General features: G+C 49.6%; 1 protein-coding gene across 1 annotated transcript in view; it reads right to left on the bottom strand.

Annotated features, from left to right (window-relative positions):
• The window catches only part of cep112 (centrosomal protein 112), a 177,268-nt gene that overhangs the window by 56,095 nt on the left and 103,338 nt on the right, over positions 1–17,835 (bottom strand). The window contains exon 21 of the mRNA XM_038986120.1: positions 12,528–12,758. Coding sequence (XP_038842048.1) covers positions 12,528–12,758 — 231 coding nt within the window. The remainder of the gene's footprint in view (positions 1–12,527; positions 12,759–17,835) is intronic.

The raw sequence follows: 17,835 nt of genomic DNA, 5'->3' as shown, positions 1-17,835 counted from the left end.
CTAAAACACCACCGTACCAGAGTATATACTACTCTGTCTGAACATATCAAACTAACCATCCATTCACCTCCACTAAAACACCACCGTACCAGAGTATATACTACTCTGTCTGAACATATCAAACTAACCATCCATTCACCTGCACTAAAACACCACCGTACCAGAGTATATACTACTCTGTCTGAACATATCAAACTAACCATCCATTCACCTGCACTAAAACACCACCGTACCAGAGTATATACTACTCTGTCTGAACATATCAAACTAACCATCCATTCACCTCCACTAAAACACCACCGTACCAGAGTATATACTACTCTGTCTGAACATATCAAACTAACCATCCATTCACCTGCACTAAAACACCACCGTACCAGAGTATATACTACTCTGTCTGAACATATCAAACTAACCATCCATTCACCTCCACTAAAACACCACCGTACCAGAGTATATACTACTCTGTCTGAACATATCAAACTAACCATCCATTCACCTGCACTAAAACACCACCGTACCAGAGTATATACTACTCTGTCTGAACATATCAAACTAACCATCCATTCACCTCCACTAAAACACCACCGTACCAGCCCCAAACCAAACACAGATCAGAGAGGACTTGCCCAACTAATCTACTCCTGCAGTTCAAAGAACCGCTCTCTCTCTCTCAGACTGAGAGTCAATACTTACTCAAGAAGAAGCCTAACAGCATTCACCTCATATCAGACTTGAGCTCTAGAATCTTTTGTTATGGGGTGTGCCGGTTAGATTTCTAGTGTTGACAGGTGGGGCAAGTGTTTGGGTGTGTGTGTGACACAAAGTGTGGGTGTGAGTGTGTATGTGTGTGTTTGTGTGGGTGTATGAGTGTGTGGGTGCGAGTGTGTGTGTGACACCGTGTGTGTGTGTGAGAGACACAGTGTGGGTGTGTGTGTGTGAGACAGTGTGTGTGTAGTCATTAGGGAGGGACATGGAGGGAGACAACAGAGAGCAGTTTACTAGGCCTTATAGCTCAGAGTAAAACACTTTGGTGTAAAACACTGATTCACAACATTAACTTCTGTATTGTTAACCCCTTCTCTGTGGAGAATGCCACACATGACGAAGGTCTAGACTAGGGTTGCAAAGGGTCGTAAACTTTCCGGTAAATTTTCCATGGGAAGTTAAGCTGGGGAATTTTGCTTAAATTCATCAAAAAAGTTAGCTTATAACAGTGAATCTTTTTTGTGGGACAATTCTAGGTCTTGTGGCATATTTTGATTAAACTATCCCCAATTCAATGGAATTGCAACCCTCTGCATGCACAGTGCACTCTAGCTGATTCTCAAGATCTTGCTGTCACGTTCTGACCATAGTTCTTTTGTGTTTTCTTTGTTTTAGTGTTGGTCAGGACGTGAGCATGCTATGTTGTGTGTCTAGTTTTCCCGTTTCTATGTTTGGCCTGATATGGTTCTCAATCAGAGGCAGGTGTTAGTCATTGTCTCTGATTGGGAACCATATTTAGGTAGCCTGTTTTGTGTTGGGTTCTGTGGGTGGTTGTCTTCTGTCGTCTGCACCAGACAGAACTGTTTCGGTTTTTCACATTTGTTGTTTTGTATTTTGTAGTGTTCACGTTTGTCTTTATTAAACATGATGAACACTAACCACGCTGCGAAGGTCCTCTCCTTCGTCCACAGAAGAAAGCCGTTACACTTGCACACTAATGAGATGCTATTGAGCCCACACTACTATACTGTCTGAGCCAAGGACTACATGCTTTCTGGTAAGAATAAATTACAATACTGGGTGGGGTGAATATATGTTATATGACATACATTATTTTTTGTTAACTAGTAAATAGTAGCCTACAGCAAAGTGTGTTTAAATCATTTCTAACTTATTAATAATTTCTGCTAGTTAGTTTTAGCTTGCTTGAGCCTGCTAACTGAGGAGTGTTAATTCCCCTGTTTCCATACATGTTTCATTTTAAAACATTTATCTTACAAAGGAGTTGTTTAATCTAACTGCTTAACTATTTATCTGTACATGGAATTGTATTTGGGTTTTCTTTACTCATTTTTTTCTAATATTTACAGGAAAATGCCACGGGCACTATCTGATGTGTGGAGACATTTCACTGCAGCTAATGTAGAAGAAAAAGACGTCTGGCACTGCAGGATTTGAGTCCCTGGCGGCGTAGTGTGTTACTGATGGTAGGCTTTGTTACTTTGGTCCCAGCTCTCTGCAGGTCATTCACTAGGTCCCCCCGTGTGGTTCTGGGATTTTTGCTCACCGTTCTTGTGATCATTTTGACCCCACGGGGTGAGATCTTGCGTGGAGCCCCAGATCGAGGGAGATTATCAGTGGTCTTGTATGTCTTCCATTTCCTAATAATTGCTCCCACAGGTGATTTCTTCAAACCAAGCTGCTTACCTATTGCAGATTCAGTCTTCCCAGCCTGGTGCAGGTCTACAATTTTGTTTCTGGTGTCCTTTGACAGCTCTTTGGTCTTGGCCATAGTGGAGTTTGGAGTGTGACTGTTTGAGGTTGTGGACAGGTGTCTTTTATACTGATAACAAGTTCAAACAGGTGCCATTAATACAGGTAACGAGTGGAGGACAGAGGAGCCTCTTAAAGAAGAAGTTACAGGTCTGTGAGAGCCAGAAATCTTGCTTGATTGTAGGTGACCAAATACTTATTTTCCACCATAATTTGCAAATAAATTCATTAAAAATCCTACAATGTGATTTTCTGGAATTTTTTTTCTCATTTTGTCTGTCATAGTTGAAGTGAACTTTGATGAAAATTACAGGCCTCTCTCATCTTTTTAAGTGGGAGAACTTGCACAATTGGTGGCTGCCTAAATACTTTTTTGCCCCACTGTATATCCAATGCAAAAAACATCTACATTTAAATGGTATTAATATTAATTTTCATATATTTCCGTTAATTCCCATATATTCCCACGGAAAGTTTCCACCTCTGAATATTCCCCAAAATGTGCAACCCTAGTCTAGACCATGGGTACAGAACTCTTACCCTACGAGGTCTGGCGCCTGCTGGTTTTCTGTTCTACCTGATAATTAATGGCACCCACCTGGTGTCCCAGGTCTAAATCAGTCCCTGATTAGAGGGGAACAATGAAAAAATGCAATGGAACTGGCTTCGAGGTCCAGAGTTGACTTTGTGGGGTCCAGACCAAAACCTTGCTTGACAAATAAAGAGAGACTTTGCAAGTAGCAGTTTGCAGGATGCCTTTGTATTCAACATGCATTGGAAGCTTTAACTGAGACACATAACACTACAATGTGAAATTTGTCCACTGAGGACCCTGTATGTCTTTACCTGTCTCAATACAGCAGCCTAGCTAGTGAGGAGACAACAGAGTGGATAAGACAGCCAGTACGTGTGTGTGTGTGAGAGAGACACACACAGAGAGAGAGAGAGAGTGTGTTGGTGTGTGCGTCCGTCGTGAGAGGGTCTCTGTCTGTCTGTGTGTGTGTGTGAGAGACACACACAGAGAGAGAGAGAGAGAGAGTGTGTTGGTGTGTGCGTCCGTCGAGAGAGGGTCTCTGTCTGTGTGTGTGTGTGTTCTCGGAAACACCTTTCGCCTTTTCTAAAAATCGTCATAGCCCTGAACTCTGGTAAGGCAAGCGCTTTCTAGGAAGCCCTGATACTCTTTGCTTTGCCATGACTTGAAGGCTTGAAGAGAGAGGAAGAGGTTAAGAGAGGGAGGGATAGAGGGAGGTAAATAAGAGAACCAGATAAGGTTAAGTGAGAGGCAGGAGACCTCCTCTGAGCAGCCCAGAGCAGAGGCAGCGTTATCAGGCACACAGAAGCTTCACAGGGCCCTCTGTGGAGGATGGAGATTGGGAGGCCGGGGCTGCACGTGTGTGTGTGGGGGGGGGGGGGGGGGGGGGGGAGACTTTATGGACACACACACAGAGGCAGATAAACCTAAATAGCAGCCAAACAGTGAAATACCCCCAACTACTCTCTCTCTCTCTCGTTCTCCAATATCTCCCCATGTCTCTCTTTCCTATTCTTCCTGGGGAGTTAGAACAATCTTAATGCGTGATCTTATCTCCTCTAAAATACTGTTTCTCATTATTTCATTCCCCAGCTTTCTCTCTCTCTCAAACACACGCTTCTTTGATGAGAATCCATTCATGGATTTAATGGATTTCTCCTGCCTTTACCCCGGGATCTAGAAGATGCCTTCAAACACTCCGCCCGGCCCAGGCTTCAAGCTTCAACACCGACCGGGCTGGGGCAGATTGCAAAGGACAGCGTTTTTCTGCCTCGGCATCAAAAGAATAAGACATTTCAGCTCAGAAAACAGCCTGCCCAGTCAATATGGATCTGAAACTGGCCAACTTCAATCCCACATGAAGTAACTGCCATGAAACAGCACTGGAACTTGTAATTTTTTTCACCCATCATTCCTATGTCAAACTTTTTTTTATTACAGATAAAAAGGGGAAAAAAGTTTCCTATGTAACTTTCGCCTAACGTTTGAGCTCGCTTCTGACCCTGTGTGTGCATTTCCAGCTAAAAAGGACCAACTGGATTTTGGGCTGAAACTCATCAGTTCTCTTTAAAGAAAAGTATGCCACATATCTATCACATTGCAGATGGTGGATGAACCTAGTTCAACTCTGCTCACAATTCCAGTTCGACATGAGACCCTCTGACATCTGCAGGTCATCATAATATCATCCTGACGTCTCAGATGGAAAATAGGAGGGAAGAAAAAACGTCAAAATGAGTTACGACTGGTAAACAACTCTTACGTGTCTGGTGTGATTGGTTTAATGTGAGGGGAAGAGAAACAGACAGGAAAAGAGGCGTTCCTTCATACTTCATATACTATAAAGTCATGCACTCTCTCACCAACTGTCATTCTCTCCCATACTAACTATTCTATGTGGATCCAAAATGGCGCTGGGTGCCCTGGCGGTCCCTGCATTCCGGGCCTAATGCGGTGCAGCTGGGCTGGGGCCTAATGAAAGAGAGGCTCTTTGATAGGCCCTGGTCAAGATTAGGCTCTGATCAACACCACCTTCCCCGGGCTTCCTGCTCAACCTGCACAGGATTATGGGTGATTTCCCAGCCCTGGGCTGTATTAAGTGCAGTGGAGGGGCTATTTGACATAATGAACAGGGGCTGGGAGGGGCTGTTAGACATAATGAACAGGGGCTGGGAGGGGCTGTTAGACATAATGAACAGGGGCTGGGAGGGGCTATTAGACATAATGAACAGGGGCTGGGAGGGGCTGTTAGACATAATGAACAGGGGCTGGGAGGGGCTGTTAGACATAATGAACAGGGGCTGGGAGGGGCTATTAGACATAATGAACAGGGGCTGGGAGGGGCTGTTAGACATAATGAACAGGGGCTGGGAGGGGCTGTTAGACATAATGAACAGGGGCTGGGAGGGGCTATTGGACATAATGAACAGGGGCTAGGAGGTGCTATTAGACATAATGAACAGGGGCTGGGAGGGGCTATTAGACATAATGAACAGGGGCTGGGAGGGGCTGTTAGACATAATGAACAGGGGCTGGGAGGGGCTGTTAGACGTAATGAACAGGGGCTGGGAGGGGCTGTTAGACATAATGAACAGGGGCTGGGAGGGGCTGTTAGACATAATGAACAGGCGCTGGGAGGGGCTGTTAGACATAATGAACAGGGGCTGGGAGGGGCTGTTAGACATAATGAACAGGGGCTGGGAGGGGCTGTTAGACATAATGAACAGGCGCTGGGAGGGGCTGTTAGACATAATGAACAGGGGCTGGGAGGGGCTGTTAGACATAATGAACAGGCGCTGGGAGGGGCTGTTAGACATAATGAACAGGGGCTGGGAGGGGCTGTTAGACATAATGAACAGGGGCTGGGAGGGGCTGTTAGACATAATGAACAGGCGCTGGGAGGGGCTGTTAGACATAATGAACAGGGGCTGGGAGGGGCTGTTAGACATAATGAACAGGGGCTGGGAGGGGCTGTTAGACATAATGAACAGGGGCTGGGAGGGGCTGTTAGACATAATGAACAGGGGCTGGGAGGGGCTGTTAGACATAATGAACAGGGGCTGGGAGGGGCTGTTAGACATAATGAACAGGGGCTGGGAGGGGCTGTTAGACATAATGAACAGGCGCTGGGAGGGGCTGTTAGACATAATGAACAGGGGCTGGGAGGGGCTGTTAGACATAATGAACAGGGGCTGGGAGGGGCTGTTAGACATAATGAACAGGGGCTGGGAGGGGCTGTTAGACATAATGAACAGGGGCTGGGAGGGGCTGTTAGACATAATGAACAGGGGCTGGGAGGGGCTGTTAGACAGTCCATTATTACCACCTCTTCTTTTACTTCTACTACATGTTATTATTGACTTGACTCTTTTCATTGTTATTATTATTATATGTACTGCACTGTTGAGGGAGCTAGCACAGAAGTATTCTGCTGCACCTTTTATACCTGCTGTACACTGTGTATGTGATCAATTGATTTTGACAGAGAAAGGAGGAGTGATGGAGGGGACTTGAACCTGTCTGGTCCACCAAGATACTGTAGGTCAGAGCCGGGGGAATGATGCATCTACTGAAGGTGTATTACACTAACCCCTCCTCTCTCCATGTACCTCTGAAACCACAGTTCACTCTTAAATAGAACACAAGTGGGAGGCTAACCTGTTGGGGTGGCTGGTTAAATCTGTAGCATTATTAAACCCTGCGTGTCAGACACGTTCTGAAAGATCTCCTTAGATAGTCAGTCAGTCAGATGATGTCAGTCACGTCAGTCGGGTTGATGCCAGTCAGTCAAATGATGTCAGGCAGTCAGTCAGTCAGATGCAGTCAGTCAGTCAGATGATGTCAGTTACTCAGTCAGTCAGTCAGTTAGATGAAGTCAGTTACTCAGTCAGTTGATGCCAGTCAGTCAAATGATGTCAGTTACTCAGTCAGTCAGTAGGGCCAGCTCCACTCCTTCTCCCAACAGTAGGGCCTGCGCCACTCCTTCTCCCAACAGTAGGGCCTGCTCCACCCCTTCTCCCAACAGTAGGGCCTGCTTCACTCCTTCTCCCAACAGTAGGGCCAGCTCCACTCCTTCTCCCAACAGTAGGGCCTGCGCCACTCCTTCTCCCAACAGTAGGGCCTGCTCCACCCCTTCTCCCAACAGTAGGGCCTGCGCCACTCCTTCTCCCAACAGTAGGGCCTGCGCCACTCCTTCTCCCAACAGTAGGGCCTGCTCCACCCCTTCTCCCAACAGTAGGGCCAGCTCCACTCCTTCTCCCAACAGTAGGGCCTGCTCCGCTCCTTCTCCCAACAGTAGGGCCTGCTCCACTCCTTCTCCCAACAGGAGGGCCTGCTCCACCCCTTCTCCCAACAGTAGGGCCAGCTCCACTCCTTCTCCCAACAGTAGGGCCAGCTCCACTCCTTCTCCCAACAGTAGGGCCTGCTCCACTCCTTCTCCCAACAGTAGGGCCTGCGCCACCCCTTCTCCCAACAGTAGGGCCTGCTCCACTCCTTCTCCCAACAGTAGGGCCTGCTCCGCTCCTTCTCCCAACAGTAGGGCCTGCTCCACTCCTTCTCCCAACAGTAGGGCCTGCTCCGCTCCTTCTCCCAACAGTAGGGCCTGCTCCACCCCTTCTCCCAACAGTAGGGCCAGCTCCACTCCTTCTCCCAACAGTAGGGCCTGCTCCACTCCTTCTCCCAACAGTAGGGCCAGCTCCGCTCCTTCTCCCAACAGTAGGGCCTGCTCCGCTCCTTCTCCCAACAGTAGGGCCTGCTCCGCTCCTTCTCCCAACAGTTGGGCCTGCTCCCCTCCTTCTCCCAACAGTAGGGCCTGCTCCGCTCCTTCTCCCAACAGTAGGGCCTGCTCCGCTCCTTCTCCCAACAGTAGGGCCAGCTCCACTCCTTCTCCCAACAGTAGGGCCTGCTCCCCTCCTTCTCCCTACAGTAGGGCCTGCTCCCCTCCTTCTCCCTACAGTAGGGCCTGCTCCGCCCCTTCTCCCAACAGTAGGGCCTGCTCCACTCCTTCTCCCAACAGTAGGGCCTGCTCCGCTCCTTCTCCCAACAGTAGGGCCTGCTCCACTCCTTCTCCCAACAGTAGGGCCTGCTCCGCTCCTTCTCCCAACAGTAGGGCCTGCTCCACCCCTTCTCCCAACAGTAGGGCCAGCTCCACTCCTTCTCCCAACAGTAGGGCCTGCTCCACTCCTTCTCCCAACAGTAGGGCCAGCTCCGCTCCTTCTCCCAACAGTAGGGCCTGCTCCGCTCCTTCTCCCAACAGTAGGGCCTGCTCCGCTCCTTCTCCCAACAGTTGGGCCTGCTCCCCTCCTTCTCCCAACAGTAGGGCCTGCTCCGCTCCTTCTCCCAACAGTAGGGCCTGCTCCGCTCCTTCTCCCAACAGTAGGGCCAGCTCCACTCCTTCTCCCAACAGTAGGGCCTGCTCCACTCCTTCTCCCAACAGTAGGGCCTGCTCCGCTCCTTCTCCCAACAGTAGGGCCTGCTCCGCTCCTTCTCCCAACAGTTGGGCCTGCTCCCCTCCTTCTCCCAACAGTAGGGCCTGCTCCGCTCCTTCTCCCAACAGTTGGGCCTGCTCCCCTCCTTCTCCCAACAGTAGGGCCAGCTCCGCTCCTTCTCCCAACAGTAGGGCCTGCTCCACTCCTTCTCCCAACAGTAGGGCCAGCTCCGCTCCTTCTCCCAACAGTAGGGCCTGCTCCGCTCCTTCTCCCAACAGTAGGGCCTGCTCCGCTCCTTCTCCCAACAGTTGGGCCTGCTCCCCTCCTTCTCCCAACAGTAGGGCCTGCTCCGCTCCTTCTCCCAACAGTAGGGCCTGCTCCGCTCCTTCTCCCAACAGTAGGGCCAGCTCCACTCCTTCTCCCAACAGTAGGGCCTGCTCCACTCCTTCTCCCAACAGTAGGGCCTGCTCCGCTCCTTCTCCCAACAGTAGGGCCTGCTCCGCTCCTTCTCCCAACAGTTGGGCCTGCTCCCCTCCTTCTCCCAACAGTAGGGCCTGCTCCGCTCCTTCTCCCAACAGTTGGGCCTGCTCCCCTCCTTCTCCCAACAGTAGGGCCAGCTCCGCTCCTTCTCCCAACAGTAGGGCCTGCTCCGCTCCTTCCGACAGTTGAAACTGCAGTGCCCAGCTGATAATCCCCCCAACAATTCCCTCGAAATTTAACCTAAACTATACCGAAACTAATTTCACACATATAACAGATTAAATACATTAAGTAAAGTATGATGGGGAGAATGGGTGAGTTGATGAGCGAGGGGGAGCGAAATAAGCATAATTATGTAATCACCAATTGTGAATGAAGAGCAGGGCGGGCAATTCTATTGTATTGATCCATTCACATTATGGACCTAATCTTAAAATGGTGTGTACCCTATATCAGAGACGCTCTGCTATTTGACACCACACTCCAAAGAGCAAGTCCTGCAGGCTCTAGTTTTGTCTTATCTTGATTATTGTCTGATCGTGTGGTCCAGTGTTGCAAGGAAAGACCTAGTTAAGCTGCAGCTGGCCCAGAACAGAGCAGCACGTCTTGCTCTTCATTGTAAACAGAGGGCTGATGTAAATACTATGCATGCCAGTCTCTCTTGGCTAAGAGTAGAGGAGTGACTGACTGTATCACTCCTTCATTTTATAAAATGTGTTGAGAATCCCAAATTGTTTGCATTGTCAACTTACACACAGCTCTGACACACACACTTACCCCACCAGACATGCCACCAGGGGTCTTTTCACAGTCCCAAAATCCAGAACAAATTCAAGAAAGCGTACAGTATAATATAACACCTCCCCCTATTTGACCTAGATTGTTTGTGTGTATCTGTTGATATCTTGGCTACGTGTGTCTTTGTTTAAATTGATGTAGTTCTGTCCTTGAGCTGTTCTTGTCTATTAATATGACGTATTATGTCATATTTCATGAATTTTGTTTGGACCCCAGGAACAGAGGCTGCTGCTTGTGCAACAGTTAATAGGGATCCAAATAAAATACCAAAAATACCAAAAGCAGACTATTCAGCGAGAGCGTGCGTAATTATACATGCTGAACCGCTTTCAATCTCTGGGAAAATATCCACATGGGGCAGCAGGCGTGAGTGTGAGAGAATGTGGTGTTTGAGGCCTGTAGAACCGGAGGTTGGCAAGGAGAGCAATGTCTCCATGGACTATTTCCTCACTCCACTGTCATTGGTCAACAAGTTGCTTACAAAGAACACAGTGAGGCGGGAGCTCCCTCCCTCTGCACAAAATAAGGCACCTGCACAGCCGTGACAACTGTGCTGAAGAATGACAAGACAACGGGACACAATCAAGAGAAAACAGGAGACTTATGTACTACTATTATGTCACATCGACAGTAGTGGAGAAGGTGGAACGTTTTAAGTTCCTAGGCATACACATCACGGACAAACTGAATTGGTCCACCCACACAGACAGTGTGGTGAAGAAGGCGCAGCAGCGCCTCTTCAACCTCAGGAGGCAGAAGAAATTTGGCTTGTCACCAAAAACACTCACAAACTTTTACAGATGTACAATCGAGAGCATCCTGTCGGGCTGTATCACCGCCTGGTACGGCAACTGCCCTGCCCACAACCGTAAGGCTCTCCAGAGGGTAGTGAGGTCTGCACAACGCATCACCGGGGGCAAACTACCTGCCCTCCAGGACACCTACAGCACCCGATGTCACAGGAAGGCCAAAAAGATCATCAAGGACAACAACCACCCGAGCCACTGCCTGTTCACCCCGCTATCATCCAGAAGGCGAGGTCAGTACAGGTGCATCAAAGCTGGGACCGAGAGACTGAAAAACAGCTTCTATCTCAAGGCCATCAGACTGTTAAACAGCCATCACTAACATTGAGTGGCTGCTGCCTACATACTGACTCAAATCTCTAGCCACTTTAATAATTAAAAATTGGATGTAATAAATGTATCACTAGTCACTTTAAACAATGCCACTTTATATAATGTTTACATACCCTACATTACTCATCTCATATGTATATACTGTACTCTATACCATCTACTGCATCTTGCCTATGCCGTTCGGCCATCGCTCATCCATATATTTATATGTACATATTCTTATTCATTCCTTTACACTTGTGTGTATAAGGTAGTTGTTGTGAAATTGTTAGATTACTCGTTGGTTATTACTGCATGGTCGGAACTAGAAGCACAAGCATTTGGCTACACTCGCATTAACATATGCTAACCATGTGTATGTGACCAATAACATCTGCTAACCATGTGTATGTGACCAATAACATCTGCTAACCATGTGTATGTGACCAATAACATCTGCTAACCATGTGTATGTGACCAATAACATCTGCTAACCATGTGTATGTGACCAATAACATTTGATTTGATTTACTACAACCAAACAAAGGTTGTGTCAAGCAAGTGAAAGTTACAAAAATGTTGTCATTTGACCGCATCTTTTGACCGTGCTTCTTGGTGGTTGGGGAAAATATATATTTTTATTGTTGTTATAAAAGTCAGCTGTTACCCTGTTCCAAAGCATAAGCATTCTCTTTCATAGTTGTAACAAAGGAACTCCACAAATAAAATTGATTGAACACTTGAATTTTGGCGTTTTTGTTTTTACATATAGCCTACAGTAACAAACTAATGAAAATGCTATTGTGTTATTTGAAATCAAATACAACTCATATTGTAATGTTAGCCAAGGCCTTCATAAACACAACCACATTATTATTTTTGCTATAGCATATATGAAATATATGAATTCCACTGTTAGAATGTTGCAGTCAGAATGACTGCTCATTAGCTTAAAGGGGGGGTCCATGGAAGCCCAGCAGACCTAGTGTTAAAAGCTTCCATCTGATAAGCACTCTGTTCTGTCCTACATACCAATAACAGGACACATCTGGTATACTGGAGCATGACTGATTCTCCATATGTATACTACCCTCCTCTGTACCCTGTTCTTCTCTACTGGGAGTGCCATGGAGGGGTGGGAGACTATGAAAAGAGGACAGAGGGTGGAAATGGAGAAGAGGGAGGATGTCCTTGACTTGTGGCGGTGCTATGTCCCTAGCCCACCCATCCCATCACCCACCTTATCCTGGGCTCTCTCTCTCTCTCTTCCCTTCTCCCCTGGCAGTGCCATGTCTCAACCCCGACCCCATCACCCACCTTATCCTGGGCTCTCTCTCTCTCTCTTCCCTTCTCCCTTGGCAGTGCCATGTCCCAACCCCGACCCCATCACCCACCTTATCCTGGGCTTTCTCTCTCTTCCCTACTCCCCTGGCAGTTGCCATGTCCCAACCCCGAAACCCTCACCCACCTTCTCCTGGGCTCTCTCTCTCTCTTCCCTTCTCCCCTGGCAGTGCCATGTCCCAACCCCGACCCCATCACCCACCTTATCCTGGGCTTTCTCTCTCTTCCCTACTCCCCTGGCAGTTGCCATGTCCCAACCCCGAAACCCTCACCCACCTTCTCCTGGGCTCTCTCTCTCTCTTCCCTTCTCCCCTGGCAGTGCCATGTCTCAACCCAGTCCCCCTCACCCACCTTCTCCTGGGCCAGTTGTCTCTCGGCCTTGTGGCTCGTCTCCAGCTCCAGGCGGATGTGGTCCATCTCGGCTCTCAGCCTGTCCAGGGAGGCCTCCTGGTCCTTGGCCGCACGCTGCCTCTCCTCCTCCCTGAGCACCCCCAGCTCCAGCAGCTGCTGCTTCCTCTGGCTGTGGGCGTGCTGCAGCTCGTCCCTCAGAGAGGACACCTGCTCCTCCAGGTCAGAGATGACCTGGGGTGAGGGAGATACACAGGTACAGTCACGTCAGGAAAGAGGTAGCACAGTAAGACACTACTGTTTGGAGACACTAATAAGTTATGTCCTGCCGTGGTATTGGCAGAACAACTGCAACACTAAGTGCCACACTGAGCGGGTTCGTCTCCTAGCGACTGCTTGTCAGATCCGTGGTACAGGGTATTTAAAAAGTTACTTTTTAGTGCCCACAACTTTAACAATTCATGTGCAGCACACACATATACACACACTCATGCACACACATAAACACACACACATAAACACACACATATACACACACAAGTGGGTATGACACCCAATCTCAGGGTCCGTCAATGACACCCAATCTCAGGGTCAGTCAATGACACCTGTCTCAGGGTCAGTCAATGACACCGGTCTCAGGGTCAGTCAATGACACCGGTCTCATCTGGCCTACTCTTTCAACATTAAAAGCTCTGATCAGAACTAAAACAGTGAGGAAGTATTCCAGGATGACGTGGAATGGAACAGCGAGGCCGGGGGAATCCCAGTTTGGGCTGGGATAGAGAGGAGCAACAACAAGCACAGGGAATGCCAGAGTGTCTGCCCGCTCAGCCAGCTCGGCAGGAAGGGAAAACACACACACCCGTCCCTCTGATCTGAGTCACACAGGCTAGGCAGGGCCCACATCAAAGAAGAGGCATTCCACTAAGGTCAGCGGTCTGATTTAATGAGAGAAATTAGCCTAAATCAAAGGTCACTCAGTCAGGAGGAAAATGGGCACCGCTGCCATGTCTCATTTCAGGAAGTACAGAGAAGAGACTAGTCAGAGAACTAGAGCAGGAGCGTGTGTGTGTGGGTGTGGGTGTGTGTGTGTGTGTGTGTGTGTGTGTGTGTGTGTGTGTAAATCAAGCCGGCCTCAGGGAAACGTTTAGGGCTGTAGTTGACAGGGACCTCCATTTGGAAGTCAATCTGTGGTTTGTGCGTGTGTAATGGGGATTGTGTGTTCTACCAAGTGTGCACGCCTGCAGATGTGTGTGTGTGTGTACAAGCCTGTGTGTGCATGCTTTCATGTGTGTGTGTGTGTATGTTCGCCCGCAGATGTGTGTGCTGGCTTATGTAGGGGCTGCAGTGCAGAGATGGACTGACCCCTCTCCTGACCCCTCTTCCTTTGAACTGATCTACAGCTTTGACTTTGCCCCAGCACAGCTCTTTGATTCAGATTGCTGCCAGAGAGCAGCATTACAGCCACATTACATTACAGGAATGCTAATGACCAAGCCAACCGCATTTAAACAGACATTAACTAACAGGCTGTTAGGCAGCTTCTGGACTGGTATGGAATTATTGACCTGTAGTATGTATGTGAATAGAGCTAGAAATTATGGAGGAATGTGAGCGATTGAGAGAGGGGGAGGCAAAGAGAGAGAGAGAGATAGATATAGAGGAAGAGAGATAGATATAGAGAGAGATAGAGACAGTGAGATAGATATTGAGATAAGGGGGTGGCAGAGAGAGAGAAGGGAGAGGCAGAGGCAGAGAGAGAGAGAAGGGGAGTGCAGTGAGAGAGAGAGAGAGAGAGAGAGAAAAGGGGGAGGCATAGAGAGAGAGAGAGATATAGATATAGAGGAAGAGAGATAGAGACAGTGAGATAGATATTGAGATAAGGGGGTGGCAGAGAGAGAGAAGGGAGAGGCAGAGGCAGAGAGAGAGAGAAGGGGAGTGCAGTGAGAGAGAGAGAGAGAGAGAGAGAGAGAGAGAGAGAGAGAGAGAGAGAGAGAGAGAGAGAAAAGGGGGAGGCAGAGAGAGAGAGAAGGGGGAGGCAGAGAGAGAGAGAGAAGGGGGAGGCAGAGAGAAGGGGGAGGCAGAGAGAGAGAGAGAGAAGGGGGAGTCAGAGAGAGAGAGAGAGAGAGAGAAGGGGGAGGCAGAGAGAGAGAGAGAGAGAGAGAGAGAGAGAGAGAGAGAGAGAGATAGAGAGAGATATAGAGAGAAAAAGAAAGAAGGGGGAGGCAAAGAGAGAGAGATATAGATATAGAGAGAGATAGAGACAGTGAGATAGATATTGAGATAAGGGGGTGGCAGAGAGAGAGAAGGGAGAGGCAGAGGCAGAGAGAGAGAGAAGGGGAGTGCAGTGAGAGAGAGAGAGAGAGAAGGGGGAGGCAGAGAGAGAGAAGGGGTATGCATAGAGAGAGAGAGAAGGGGGAGGCAGAGAGAGAGAGAGAGAAGGGGGAGGCAGAGAGAGAGAGAGAGAGAAGGGGGAGGCAGAGAGAGAGAGAGAGAGAGAGAGAGAGATAGAGAGAGAGAGGGGGGGTTGTGGTGTCTATAGACAATGAGAGAGGGTTGAGGTGTCTATAGACAATGAGAGAGGGTTGTGTTGTCTATAGACAATGAGAGGGGGTTGTGGTGTCTATAGACAATGAGAGGGGGTTGTGGTGTCTATAGACAATGAGAGGGGGTTGTGGTGTCTATAGACAATGAGAGGGGGTTGTGGTGTCTATAGACAATGAGAGAGGGTTGTGGTGTCTATAGACAATGAGAGGGGGTTGTGGTGTCTATAGACAATGAGAGAGGGTTGTGGTGTCTATAGACAATGAGAGAGGGTTGTGGTGTCTATAGACAATGAGAGCGGGTTGTGGTGTCTATAGACAATGAGAACGGGTTGTGGTGTCTATAGACAATGAGAGGGGGTTGTGGTGTCTATAGACAATGAGAGAGGGTTGTGGTGTCTATAGACAATGAGAGAGGGTTGTGGTGTCTATAGACAATGAGAGAGGGTTGTGGTGTCTATAGATAATGAGAGAGGGTTGTGGTGTCTATAGACAAGGAGAGAGGGTTGTGGTGTCTATAGACAATGAGAGGGGGTTGTGGTGTCTATAGACAAGGAGAGGGGGTTGTGGTGTCTGTGTCTATAGACAACGAGAGAGGGTTGTGGTGTCTATAGACAACGAGAGGGGGTTGTGGTGTCTATAGACAACGAGAGGGGGTTGTGGTGTCTATAGACAACGAGAGGGGGTTGTGGTGTCTATAGACAACGAGAGGGGGTTGTGGTGTCTATAGCATCATGTGAATAGGAAAATATATGTATATCAAAAAAAACTTCCCCCCCCCTCTTTCCACAGACACCCTGTACTGTCCCTTCTCTCTCCACAGACACCCTCTACTGCTTCCCCCCCTCTTTCCACAGACACCCTGTACTGTCCCTTCTCTCTCCACAGACACCCTCTACTGCTCCCTCCCCCCTCTTTCCACAGACACCCTGTACTGTCCCTTCTCTCTCCACAGACACCCTCTACTGTCCCTTCCCTTCTCTCTCCAGACACCCTCTACTGTCCCTTCCCCTCTCTCGCCACAGACACCCTCTACTGTCCCTTCCCCTCTCTCTCCACATACACCCTCTACTGTCCCTTCCCCTCTCTCTCCACATACACCCTCTACTGTCCCTTCCCCTCTCTCTCCACAGACACCCTCTACTGTCCCTTCCCCTCTCTCTCCACAGACACCCTCTACTGTCCCTTCCCCTCTCTCTCCACAGACACCCTCTACTGTCCCTTCCCCTCTCTCGCCACAGACACCCTCTACTGTCCCTTCCCCTCTCTCTCCACAGACACCCTCTACTGTCCCTTCCCCTCTCTCTCCACAGACACCCTCTACTGTCCCTTCCCCTCTCTCGCCACAGACACCCTCTACTGTCCCTTCCCCTCTCTCTCCACAGACACCCTCTACTGTCCCTTCCCCTCTCTCTCCACATACACCCTCTACTGTCCCTTCCCCTCTCTCTCCACATACACCCTCTACTGTCCCTTCCCCTCTCTCTCCACAGACACCCTCTACTGTCCCTTCCCCTCTCTCTCCACAGACACCCTCTACTGTCCCTTCCCCTCTCTCTCCACAGACACCCTCTACTGTCCCTTCCCCTCTCTCTCCACAGACACCCTCTACTGTCCCTTCCCCTCTCTCGCCACAGACACCCTCTACTGTCCCTTCCCCTCTCTCGCCACATACACCCTCTACTGTCCCTTCCCCTCTCTCTCCACAGACACCCTCTACGGTCCCTTCCCCTCTCTCTCCAGACACTCTCTACTGTCCCTTCCCCTCTCTCGCCACAGACACCCTCTACTGTCCCTTCCCCTCTCTCTCCACAGACACCCTCTACTGTCCCTTCCCCTCTCTCCACAGACACCCTCTACTGTCCCTTCCCCTCTCTCTCCACAGACACCCTCTACTGTCCCTTCCCCTCTCTCTCCACAGACACCCTCTACTGTCCCTTCCCCTCTCTCTCCACAGACACCCTCTACTGTCCCTTCCCCTCTCTCGCCACATACACCCTCTACTGTCCCTTCCCCTCTCTCTCCACAGACACCCTCTACTGTCCCTTCCCCTCTCTCCACATACACCCTCTACTGTCCCTTCCCCTCTCTCTCCACAGACACCCTCTACTGTCCCTTCCCCTCTCTCTCCACAGACACCCTCTACTGTCCCTTCCCCTCTCTCTCCACAGACACCCTCTACTGTCCCTTCCCCTCTCTCTCCACAGACACCCTCTACTGTCCCTTCCCCTCACTCTCCACAGACACCCTCTACTGTCCCTTCCCCTCACTCTCCACAGACACCCTCTACTGTCCCTTCCCCTCTCTCGCCACAGACACCCTCTACTGTCCCTTCCCCTCTCTCTCCACAGACACCCTCTACTGTCCCTTCCCCTCTCTCTCCACAGACACCCTCTACTGTCCCTTCCCCTCTCTCTCCACATACACCCTCTACTGTCCCTTCCCCTCTCTCTCCACAGACACCCTCTACTGTCCCTTCCCCTCTCTCTCCACAGACACCCTCTACTGTCCCTTCCCCTCTCTCTCCACAGACACCCTCTACTGTCCCTTCCCCTCTCTCTCCACAGACACCCTCTACTGTCCCTTCCCCTCTCTCGCCACAGACACCCTCTACTGTCCCTTCCCCTCTCTCGCCACAGACACCCTCTACTGTCCCTTCCCCTCTCTCTCCACAGACACCCTCTACTGTCCCTTCCCCTCTCTCGCCACAGACACCCTCTACTGTCCCTTCCCCTCTCTCTCCACAGACACCCGGGCATCCCAGGACA

Source organism: Salvelinus namaycush, chromosome 3, assembly GCF_016432855.1.
Source record: "Salvelinus namaycush isolate Seneca chromosome 3, SaNama_1.0, whole genome shotgun sequence".
Classification (NCBI taxonomy): domain Eukaryota; kingdom Metazoa; phylum Chordata; class Actinopteri; order Salmoniformes; family Salmonidae; genus Salvelinus; species Salvelinus namaycush.
This window is presented reverse-complemented; position numbering and strand designations above follow the sequence as displayed.